The sequence below is a fragment of the Calliphora vicina genome, chromosome 3 (assembly GCF_958450345.1).
Source record: "Calliphora vicina chromosome 3, idCalVici1.1, whole genome shotgun sequence".
Taxonomy (NCBI): domain Eukaryota; kingdom Metazoa; phylum Arthropoda; class Insecta; order Diptera; family Calliphoridae; genus Calliphora; species Calliphora vicina.
The window spans coordinates 61,392,621-61,405,684 of record NC_088782.1 but is presented as its reverse complement, the minus strand read 5'-3'; the positions used below and the strand labels follow the sequence as shown (position 1 = coordinate 61,405,684).

General features: G+C 30.1%; 1 protein-coding gene across 2 annotated transcripts in view; it reads right to left on the bottom strand.

Annotated features, from left to right (window-relative positions):
- The window catches only part of bma (SCY1-like protein bma), a 130,225-nt gene that overhangs the window by 102,237 nt on the left and 14,924 nt on the right, over positions 1-13,064 (bottom strand). For both annotated transcript variants that reach the window (XM_065505368.1, XM_065505367.1), the window contains exon 8: positions 6,047-6,177. In XM_065505368.1, the coding sequence (XP_065361440.1) occupies positions 6,047-6,177 (131 nt within the window). The remainder of the gene's footprint in view (positions 1-6,046; positions 6,178-13,064) is intronic.

The window sequence follows — 13,064 nt, the reverse complement described above, 5'->3', positions numbered from 1 at the left end:
TGAAATCAACATTCTGTAGTCCCCAAATAACTTATATACTCGATATACATACATCAATATCTCCGAAATTCTTCCGGCTCGGCTGCTATTTAAAATCGAGAAAATTGGTCCACAAATGGCTGATATATAAGAAAAAACCAGGAAAACCTCGATTTTTTACCTATTTTTGACCCATATCTGGATTACTAAATCATTAATATAGACAATATGGATATCTAATGATAGATATTTCAAAGTCCTGTGCAACGACGTATATAAGACCATGGTAAGTTGGACCTACAATTGGTCAAAATCGGAAAAAATATTTTTTAAGCCGAATTTTTTTTTCACCAAAAATTTTTTTTCACTAAATATTAAAAAAAAAAATTAAAATTTTTTTTTAATTTAATTTAAGTCTATAATGTCGATTAAACCTTGGAATAATGTCAAATATGATTATTTTGATTACATTTAGATGATATGTCTAAAGCAACTATGTCGCCATTAATGAATTCTATGTAACTCGATGGAAATAACTAGAGTTTCGTGATGATTATCCCAAATTCAAATCTGTAATCAAAAATATGCAAAGTATATATTGGGTGAATGAGTTAAAAATAGTTAGCATATCTGTTGAACACACTTTTAGCTTTTAATAAATTATATGTTTGGTTATATTGAAGGTTATTTCTCATTTACTCTCACTTAGTTATTAAACATTTCAGTGTAAATAACAAAGTCTTTTTTGGCTTCGAAAATGACGAATTTTGTGCCAAAAAAGTTTTAAACTTGCGATAGATGGTTTGTGTGGTTCACATTCTGTTAAATATTTTCTATGGAAAATTTCGGTGATTCTGCTGATTATTTTCTTTAGAAAATTTATCACATTCAGTTCAATAATTTTTTTAATAGATAATTTCCCAGGACAGCCAAAAAAAATATTGAAGATAAAGAATTGAAGGCATTACTCTATGAAGATTGTTTTTCAAACTTAACAAGAGCAAAATCATTGGTAGCTACTAAAGCAGCAATTTAAAAACGTTTGCGAACAGCAGGATTCATTCCAAATTGAATCTGAAGACCATGAAAGTTGAATTTGCATGTTCAAAATGATGCTTGAATGATTTGGAAGAAAATCCGAAACGTAAGAGATCGTATGTGACGCCCGGCCAACTAGTCAAATGCTAAGGAAATGTCATATATTTTTTATTTGTGAGCTGCTGAAATCTTGCCAGACAACTTCAAACAGTAATATTCCATCATGTCAACTGTTAAAAACTATGAAGAATGAAGAGGTTGGGAAGCTTTGCGTCGCCCACTTTATAAACCAAACCTTTCGCCGTCCGAATTCTATTTGTTTCGATCGATCCAGAAGGCTCTGTCTGGTATACGCTTCACTTTGGAACAGAGTATACGATATTGGTTTGATTCGTTCTTGGCCTCGAAAGATGAGCAGTTCTTCTGGTTCTGAATACATATGTTTCCAGTAAGATGGGAAAAGGTCATAGCTAACAATTGCCAATACTTTGAATAAATTTATATTGTACAAAATAGAAGCAAAAAGTTTGAAAAAATCTCGCTTTTCTAAGTAAAAAATAAAAAAAAAAAAATTAATTTTATCTTGAAAATAAACTCTATTCAATTTGATGAACTAATATTTGTTTATTGTAAATTGAAAAATTTTATTCATTCGATTAAGAAATTTATATTTTTTGCTCGCTTATCCGAATTACTTTTATTCGAATTCCAAAAGAATGATTTGTAGCCTATTCTAAATATCAAAGGTCTTTCAATAGGGACTTTCGAACTTTCCCAGTTGATAGCGGCCTTATTACTCTACATCTGTCGAATTGACTGTCATTTATTTAGATTGTTGTTTAAAGATTTTGGATTGTTTTCGTCACATTAGATTCAAGAACGTCCAATGCATTTTGAAACATTAAATGTTTGGTGTGGATTAACTTATAAACTCTTAGTCCGCTTGGAATAAAATTTGACATACGCAAAGAAGAAGTGTTGTAAAGTTTTGAATATTGTCCGCATGGGCCCACCAGGCGTGCGGCCAGTAGTTTCCAAAGTAGGACACCTCGGGTGTGTTCAATTTTTAAAACGATCCTATTCTTCGTCTGGGTTTTCGAACTTAGATATATTCGCATTTGAAAATTAAATTTTCAACATTTTAACCACAAAATCGTAACTGACTCCAAAGTTATATGCATTTGAATTAAAAACTAAAAAAAAACTAGTTTATGGGAGAAAAAAGTACTTTTTTTTCTTTTTAAGTTATTTAAAAAATGTTTAAGAAATATTTTAAATGAAAAAAATTTGAAAGTTTTTGATACCGTCTATTTTTTATGTAAAATTTAAATTTAGGGCAAAACTTCTGAAATCGCATAGTCGATATAGTAACCTATTTTAGATGGCCCAATACGATCTTAATTATTTTGTAAAGCTTTCCGTTTACTCCGCCGCTGGTCATATCATAACCAACAACTAAAAATCCCATTTTTTGAATTTTTCCAAAAAATTTTGGGAATTGCGGGATTCTTAATAACAAATTTAAAAATATATTTTATTTCATTAAAAAGTATTCATAAATAAAAATTTAATTTTAATTTGAAAAATTTTTTATCTTCGCAAAAATTTAATAAAAAGCATTTTTGTCATATTTTTCAAAAAAGTATTCCATGAATTTTTTAATGGTCAAAAGACTATATATTTTTGAAAAATAGACAAAATCCCCTATCCATTGGGATAATTAATTTTACGTGTCAAAATAATTAGGGAAAACTTAAGAGCTCTTCTACTTAACATAGACAACATTTTTATGAATGTAAATAACAGTGCTGGTAAAATCTCTGCGAGTTGTTAAGTTTTCCCTAATTAATTTGCCACGTAAAAAACATGTTATATATCAATGGAAAGAGGATTTTTTTTTCAAAATATACCTATAGCTGTTGACAATTCAAAAATTCATGGAATACTTTTTTGAAAAATATGTAAAAAAAATGCTTTATATTCAACAATGATGCAAGATGAATATTTTTAATGAAATTTTACAGTTACAGTATTGGCCATAACTAAAGCACCCCCTCAGTGCATTTTTTTCATATGGTATTTTTTTTGTATAAAATCAAAGTTTTAAATATCTATTATGTATTATTTTCATTTGTTAATATGTTTAGTATTGATAAACAACCTTTCTATAACAGGTAACTTAAAATAAAAAAATAATTTAAGGTAGAAAATGAAACGGACATAACTAAAGCACCCCTTCAAGGATATACTCTAAAAAAAATTTCAATTAATTTTTTGTTGCAAATCCTTTGTTTTTGATAGCACAAGAACATCTCATGGCATAGAAGATATTATGTTTTTATGGCGTTTTTCGATATTCCTTCCCAGGCTATTTTAACGGCATGAAATAAATCGTGAAAATTTCCGATCCTTATTTCAGCAATTTTCACGATTTATTTTCATATTAACAATGTGCCACAAGTTCTCAATAGGATTGAGATCGGGAGATTGACCAGGCCAATGAAGAACTTGAATCTTATTGCTGTGTAGCCAAGTCTTACAAACTTTGGAGGGGTGCTTAGGATCGTTATACTGTTGGAAGCTCCCTATAATTGACATCTCTTCACTGGCATAAGGCAACATTACAGCTTTCAATACATCACGGTACATGAACCGATCCATAATCCCATTAATTTTATGAATTGGCCCAATTCCTTGACCAGAAAAGCAACCCCATACCATTACATTGCCTCCTCCATGTTTAATTGTTCCTTTGCAATACTTAGGATTCAGTCTTCCTCCTTTTGGTCTGCGTACACGTCTTATTCCAGCGGAACCTTTTAAGTTGTATTTGGATTCGGCAGGGAACAGTACTGTCTTTAATTTTTGGACACTCCAGTCGATGTGGGCATTGCAAATTTCAGTCCAGCTTTCATGTTCTTAGCTGATAGAAATGTTTTTTTTGCTGGTCGTCAGCTGAATAATCGGGCTTCTATTACTTTTCTACGGGTTGTTCTTTCGCTAACGCATAATCTTAAACTTGTTCGTACTTGAATAGCTGATGCTGTAGGATCTTTTTGTATTGCTCTTTTGATCAAGAAATCATAATATCGTGTTTTTTTCGCGAACGACCTCCAGAATGCACCGGAGATTATCGACCAGTCTTAACAAATTTTGAAACGAGCCTGGAAATAACTGATCTTTTAATTGAATATTTTTTACTAAATTCATGTAGTGATAAGCCCGTCTTCCAGTCTTCAATAACTTTAATTTTAAATTTACTGGAGTACTTGTTCCTTGTCATTGTTTTTTTTTTCGCAATAAACTGTATAAAACTTAAATTTTGCACACTACGTCTCCCTATTGTGATTCCCGATAACTCACATTGCAAATATGCAGTACCGAGTCAAATTTTTAAACATCTTATAAGAGGGTGCTTTTGTTTTGTCCACTGCGTTTTGTATTTTTATATGATTTATCGTTTTAAATTAATTGTTCATAAAATTATCGTTTACTAAATGAATGTTATATGAATATTAACAATATAAGCTAATAATATATATACAAATCAGAATTCAAAAAAGCATTTTTCATCAAAAAATTATGTTTTGGAAAAATCTATTTTTTAGATAACTTAATAAGAATTAAAGTACTTTTTCACAAAAACTAGCAAAAAATCATATTTTTAAAAATGTTTAAATTCAAATGATTATAACTTTGGATTCAGTTAAAGGCCTAATTAGTTTGTACTTTCCGTTCCGTAACGAATCAGCTGTTTTGTTTTTAGCTTAGGGAAAGTTGTGTATGTCGTTAGTTTTTCTGTAACGTTGCCGTTCTGTTGCGGATGAGTCTGTTGCAAACAGAATTTTGTCCGCAACGTTAAGTGACAGCTAAAACAGTTGATATCATATACACACAAAAATGCTAACAATATGAAAGCAGCGGAGCCAACATTTTTAAAGGTAAATATTTATTATTAACAAAAGAATAAAAAATATAATATTTTAAAAAAAAACATTGAAATTTAATAAAATAAATATAAATTTCTTCAAATGTATGTAAAAAAATAGTTTAAAATAAATCATTAACAAACAATATATGTATGTATTTATAAAAATGTTCACAATAAAATGTTGACGGTATAAATACAAGAAACACTAAAAATATTAACAAAATCAACAAGTTGGTTTTCTGGTTATTATTTTAAAAACAGCTGATACGATCTTACGGAAAAACTAACTACAATATAACAGCATTCACAACGGCATAGAACAGAAACGTTACAGAACGCAAAGACTAATGGAGCCTTAAGATTTTTAAACAATTCTTTTCTTGTTTCACAAATACATTTGTAGTTGTTCAAATCGAGAAATAGTTGGACCCGCTGGAATAGGGTAAAAATATTGAAATTTTAATTTCCAAATGCAAATATCTCCTAAGTTCTAAGAGATAATCGGAGGACAGGCGTCCAAGGGTCCTAATTTGACTCATTGGACCCCTGGGTGCATCACTGGTAGGTCCAAGACAAGACGTCTTCTTTGCGCATGTCAAATTTCATTTAAATCTGACTAAGAGTTTAGAAGTTACAGATTTATTTCCAACTTTTTTTATTCCTATACCACTGTGCAACGTGTTTCTACAATACATAGAACAATTCTACAGGCCGTATGAAATTTTTTTTTCTCCATACAATCTTGGAGCACACTAATGTACACCAACGACATGCTATATTGGACATTGGATGTTATATTTCATACATGATGGTATCTATAAGCCTTTCAAACTAATACAAAATGTTGATGATAACTCACACACATTTTGTTTTATTTAAATTTAAAAATAGGAAGCGATAAATGCAAGACCCTTTATAAAACCATCTTTATTGAATAATAAATTGGGTAACAATATAATGAATCATTTTTTTTTGGAAGAACCCTAATGTATAAGTTAAACGTATATATGTAACCACATACAATATTTATTAATGTACCTACAGCTGTACATAAGATATAAGAATAGATAGACAGTCGTATATTTTATTTTTACTTACACAAAGTACTTAATCAATTGTAACAGTTGGGCTGTAGGTCTTGCGGTCGGATCTCGATTCACTAGACGTGATGTGGCTTCTTGCAGCGGCACTGGAACTCTTGGCAACATTTTTTGTACATTATCATCCAACTGTGGGTGGGTGGGTGTAATAGTATAACAGTTGTATGTGTGTAATTATTTTTATATTTATATGTAAGTGTGTGTGAGAGCGTGTGTGTGTGTATAAATAAATAAGAGAACAAAACGCGAGACAAACAAAGAAAACAGAGAAAGACAACAAGACATTTATTTAAAAGTCATTAGTAATTTGAAAGGTGTATGGATAATTGATTAAATAACTTCTAAGGATTCTTTAATAATACTGATGATGATAAGGAAAAAGTGTGTGTATGTGGGTATAATATGGTTAAAGATAGAGGTAATAATAGGAAGTATGTATGTATATTTGTGTATGTTTAGTAGACGGTAAATGTCATTGTGATATTTACGTGATTAACACATACACAATTGTTTAAACAGTTAGCAACAGGTGTTGTTGTGGCTACAAAAACACACAAATTAAGTTTATAATAAATAGGAAATTTCTTAATAAGTAAGTAAATTAAATAAATATCAGCATTAAGGGTAGCAAAGCTGGAGACTATTTAAAACAACCAAAATTAATAAACTACAGCAAGTGTTAGATAGTTTCTCTCTAGCCAAAATATAAATATCTACATGAAATTGCTACCTTAAATGTTTAAATCCTTAATTTTTAAAAACACCCGTATTGATTCATTTATTTTGCCAAAGCTCAGCAAAATAAAAAAACAACTAAAAACAAAGAGTTAAGAAAATACTATAAATAACAACTACTTAATCCGTTTAATACCCGCAGACCAGCTGGTTGTCATGATGTTAATGCTACAGGTGACAACAATGAAATTTAGATGACAACCAATGACTTAAGCCGATTATTAGCTAAAGCGGATTTCATTTCAACTGTTCATTGAGTTGGAAGCGAATTTTATTGCTATAAATAATTTCATTAGACTAGGAATTTTGCTTAAAACTTGTATCTACATAAAAGAGCAACAAATTGTTGTTCATTTATAAATTGCATACAGATGCGAGTACTTAACACAATTGCTTTAGAGTTTTATAGATAATAGTTTTAGTTATTTGTTGCGTTAAGAGTATTTATTGTTGTTGAGTAATTGACAGTAATTATTGAAAATATTGTAGAACTGAAGTGGTATTTCGGATATACCCTTTAACATGGACTAAAATTTATGGTAAATAACGGCATTGTTTTTGGAATTTCGGTATTTAAGTGAAGAGAATGGCAAAAGTTATCAGTCTATAAAAGTTCAAAATTTTATTACGGCTTTGATTCTAAATCGAATTTGAATTTGAATTTTTTTCTTCACTAAAAATCATTAAGACCCTAATTTTTTAAATCATGGCACCAAAGTGAAATTTATGAGGACAGCAAAAACAAAATTTCAAAATTTGTGTTTGTTTTATGGCGGCATGAAATAACCCCCCACGAAATAATCCCCCAAAAATAAAATGAAATAACCCCCAAAAAAAAAAATCGCACGATTTTTTATTTTTTACAAAATTTTTCGTCTGCTGCGCTGGATTACAAGATATCACACTAATTCAAAATATTGTTACGTTTTAACCTTTTCAAAACGCTGGTTTATTTCCTTTAAATAAACCGGATACTTTTGATTGCAAATAAAAGCCGTTTAGTAGTTTGAAAATTGTAACAACTCTTTATTTCTTTAAAATGTACAACAACAACAGAATTAAATAGCCACCCAATTTTTTTTTATACACGTTTATAAATTCTCAGAATTACAGACACAATTTATAATGTACACGAATTTACTTGAAAAACACAACACACTTTAAGGCACTTAGATGATGTTTTTTCGAAAAGCGTCTCCGATAAACTCACTCACGACTGCAACCTCTGCCACTATTTATAACACTGCATTACCATCTAGAAAGTTCTTTAACTGTCTAGAGGTTTCTAATACAATGTTCTTTAACTGAATATTCGAAATCGAATACAGCGTTGCCAATTTAGGATCAAATCAACTGAAAGCTTCCACTCAACAATGCCCACAGATATGTTACAGTTTTACAGCACTGTTATTTGAAAGCATTATGCTACTTTTAAATCAGCCGTTAAAATCGTTATATTTGAATTCAAGTACAATTTCGTAACAATATATTTACAAATCAATATTTTAACAAATCTCATTAAAACGAAATATGTTTCGTATTCAAATACAGTACGGGCTCGATTTGCGCAACCGAAAGGAAATCGAGGTTGTTGCGATATTCGAAATGTTGCAATAAGCGACCACTATATACGCTATTATTTTTTATTCTTTTTTAACAAAAACATGCAATTTAATTAACAGAAAGTAATTAATTCATTTATTAAACATAAAGTAAAAATAAATGGTGTAAATAAATATAATATGTACTCGAATAAATAAAAAATATTTTAATAAAAAATAACTGTGAATAAACAGCCAAAATTCTTTATGAGAGCAGTGTCGTCGTGAAAGTATTTTTTAGGTGCCTATGATTTGGCAAATAGTTTTGAATTACGCTTCTGATTAAAAAAACAACCAGAATAAATAGAGAAGAGTATAGAATAACTTTTGAATAATATTACATATGAAAAAAAAAATAAAGTTGCACTTATCGCATCTGTTTTTTGAAGAAAGTTGCAGTTATAAAGACTCTAATGTTAAAAAATAGGCTGTTGCGCTAATCGGTCAGTTGCAATAATAGGTAGTTGCACAAATCGAGCCCGTACTGTATATATATAGTTTTTATTTCATCCAAAAGTCTTAAAAGAGATTTCGGAGATTTTGGATTCAAACGGTCTGCTATTAAGTTTATATTGTCGTAATATATTATGATAGTTTAAACAAATTGTAGTTGTACTTCATACAAAAAGTGTTATTTTATGATAAAACAATAAAAATAGTTCAAAAAGTCTTATTAGTTTAAAATTTTTTTGTTTGAAAAACAACAAAAATGTGTTTAAACTATCGTCATGTGTTTAAACTTATCCTCAATGAAATCCTCAATTGTTTTTGATCACCTTCACTGTATTTGTGGACTTATTTCATTTTATAAATTGGGGTTATATTTCATATGAAATAAGACCCCAATAATGGGGTGTTATATCATTTCTGTTTGGGGAATTGTTTCATTTTGTTGGGGTCTTATTTCATTTTCAAAATTCGGGTTTTATTGCATATGAAATAAGGCCCCACATTTTGGGGGGTTATTTCATTTTATTTTTGGGGGGTTATTTCATACCGCCTTGTTTTATACACAAATTCTGAACAGACAAAACGAACTAAATTGAGGCATTGATTTTCCTTTCATAATTTGAAAAGTTTGTATATAAAACAAAAACAAATTTTTAAAATTTTACTGTGGTGATGTGATTTACAAAATTAGGGGTTAAGTCTTGTAATTTCATGAGTTATTTCATAATTTTTTGTTGGGAGTTATTTTATAATGCAATAACTCCCAATAAAATTTTTGTTGGGTTTTATTTCATATTATTGTGGAAATTAGGAGTTATTTCACTGTATTGGAAGTTATTTAATTTTTGTTGGGTTCTACTTTGCAAAAGCAGAACCCATAAATATCAAAAACTGTCTTCACTCAGAAAAGTTTTTTGTATTTCCAGCTAAGTTTTTCTCCTCTGGAGTGTATCAAAAACTTGCTCCGCTAAGAAGAGTTTTTGCATTGCAGGCCTTCGGCCGGGCGAAAAGGTTTTCTCCTCTGGGGTGTATCAAAAACCGGCTTCAATCAGATAGGATTCTTTTTACATCGTCGGCATTTGTTAGGTTGCATGGATTTCTTAATCTGGTGCGAAATGAAAATCGGCTTTCTCAAATATTATAAAACCTTACTGCAATGAAAGAAATCTTTTCTGAGCGAAGCCAGATTTTGATACACCCCGGAGGAGAAAACCTTAACGCACTGCAAAAAACTTTTCTGAGCGAATCCAGTTTTTGATACACCCCAACAACAATTTTCTTACTCCCACAGGAGTAAAACTTTGCGCTACACCATAGGCCCGCAATGCAAAAAATGTTTGGTAAGCGAAGAATAATTTCACTTTTGAAGTTCCTTTTTTTAGATTACATAAATAAATTGCTTCGGATTAGGAATTATTTCATTTCTATTGGGATTTATTTCATTGGGAGTTATTTCGCTTTTTTGGAAGTAATATTTTTAAAATTATGAAACCGCCGATTACTGGGAGTAATTTCATTTTACCCTTTGGTAGTTATTTCATTTTTCAAGTTTGGGAATTATTTAATTTTTGATGGGAATTATTTCATTGGGAGCTATTTCACGGTACCCAAAATCGACATTATTGTTTGAATACCACTTAAATGCCAGAAATATGTGCTGTTTTAAGAAATGTAAAAACCGTTTTTTTAGACACTCTGTAATATACATTTATGTGTGTATGGTGCCTGATGCCACAAATAATTGGCTTTTTTGCTACAATTGCAATTGCTTTTCCACCGTAGAAACTTCTTGGGGAATTTTGTTTTTTTGTCCGATATTATTCTTGAAGTTGTGAAAATGTTCATCATTCATTACACCTCAATTTGTTCGCTCGTTCTTTTGCTTCTAAGTTCTTTACCGCATTGTGATCTGGAACTTTTTGAAATTTTTTCGATATCAACCCAGTATTAGCATTGGTACAAAATAATCAGAGCATTTATCTTTACGAGCTACTTTTCTGATAGATGTGTTCGATAATTTCAGAGTACTTAGAACTACGTTGTACAATATTTTATCAGAATTACCGTATAATCAACATATTTATGACTGCTCAAACAATATTCCGGGGGTACATTTATATGGGGTAGTGGAAAAATTCATGGAATACAAACCTTATAAACAGAGAGAATTTGTGGAAAATTTCAGAGAGCCAACTCCTTTCGTTTAGACCCTATCGTGATTTTACAAGACAGACAGACGGATGGATATAGCTATATCTTCCTAGAATTTTATGAGGACCCAGAATATATATACTTTTTGCATCTACCACCAATATTTCGATGTATTATAAACGGAATGACAAAATCAATATATGCCCCGTCATTTTGGTGCTCAGTATAAAAAAGCGATTCTAATCCAGTGTACAGTGTGACGTATACGTAATATTCAAAAAATCTATGATAATTAAAAACACGTATACGTTCATATATTTATTTGTTTTCTGCAGTTTTTTTTGTTATTGAATGTTTCATTAAGTTCAAATCTGTAACTTTTGAATTGATGATGATTTTTGAAAGATTTTTTTTGTTGAATTGGTGGGACTTTTAAGCTTTAATAAGTATTTTTCATCATAAAAATCGAATTATTAAAAAAAACAGTTACGAACGGTTAAAAATACATTTTTAATTTTTTTTTGAGATTTTGTATAAAAGTAATTGTAAATGTACAGTACCTCTAACTCACATATTTTTAGACCGATTTCAAAATTTTAAACAATTAAGGATAGAAATCGAATTAATCGTTCATAGATGTCAGCATATTTCATGAAATTATGTAAGTTTTAGTAAAAAGTTTCGCATTTTTTTATTTTTTCATAATTTTTCAAATTCAACAATAGCTGTTTTAATTTTTTTATATGAAAACTAATTTTTTTCGCACCGTGTTTTAAAGACAATTCTATAGAGACAAAAATGAGACATTGCTTCTTAAAATCGGTTTATATTTGCAAAAGTTATTAAACTTCTGCGAACAAAGTTCGAAAAAAATTACCTTGTAAATTAAAAATTGTACAAAAAATGTTTTTTATTCTTAGTTTTTTGTTTTTTTATATGCGCTGAGGGAGAAAATACTATAAAAGGTGTTAATGAAAAGTTGAATCAATTTTACAATTTTCATTCGATTAAAAAAATTAAAACACTGTTTTGTTAAGAACTAAATTTGCTTTATACAGAGTTATACATTTTTATAAGCTATCATAGCAAAATAAGCAATGAAAAGCAACTAAAATCAAAAAATGTTCATATTTTTTTGTTTTAAATTTCTGAGTTGCTCAACTTTTTTGCATGCCATTTGTTTATAGGTATCAAAAGGCAGCTAATTTTGATACATCTTTTAGATAATAAGTTAGACAATAATTCCCTGTTAAAACTAGATCGGCGGCAAACGGCGCCAATAGTTAAAATCCTAGTCAAAGTTGCGTAGGTAAGCCTAAAAACATTATTTATTTAAAATGAATAAATTTCAAATCAGCTGAAAATATATACAAAACTCATTACAAAGATAGAATCTGGATAAGATGCCCTTTCCAACAGTGTATAACAGTCCTAAAAAAATAATTATAAATATTAAAAATACGCCCATGAAAATGGTATAATCTTAACTCCCAAATCTTTAAAGTCGAAAGTAGTGTGTTCTGTCGAATACTTGTGTTGACATAATAACTATAATTTCTGCAAATAATTATTGCTAGACATCTTAGCTTTACGATAGAACTTGTTGTACCCTACACCACCACAGTGGGGAGGATATTATGCGTTTGTGCAGATGTTTGTAACGCCCAAAAATATTAGTCTAACACCCACCTTAAAGTATACCGATCGACTTAGAATCACTTTCTGAGTCGATTAAACGATGTCCGTCCGTCCGTCTGGTCGGCTGGCTGGCTGGCTGTCCATGTAAACCTTGTGCGCAGAGTACAGGTCGCAATTTTGAAGATATTTCGCTCAAATTTGGCACATATTATTTTTTCGGTCCAAGGACTAAGCCTATTGAAACTGGCTGAAATCGTTCCATTATTTAACCTAGCCCCCATACAAATGTCCTTCCGAAATTGGACTTTATCGGTCATAAATGTTTAATTTATAAACGTATCTCCACAAATTGCGCTCCAAATAAGTTTTATATATACACAATTCATTTCACCAAATTTTGTTACGATCGGTCAATAATTAGTCATAGCTCCCATATAGACC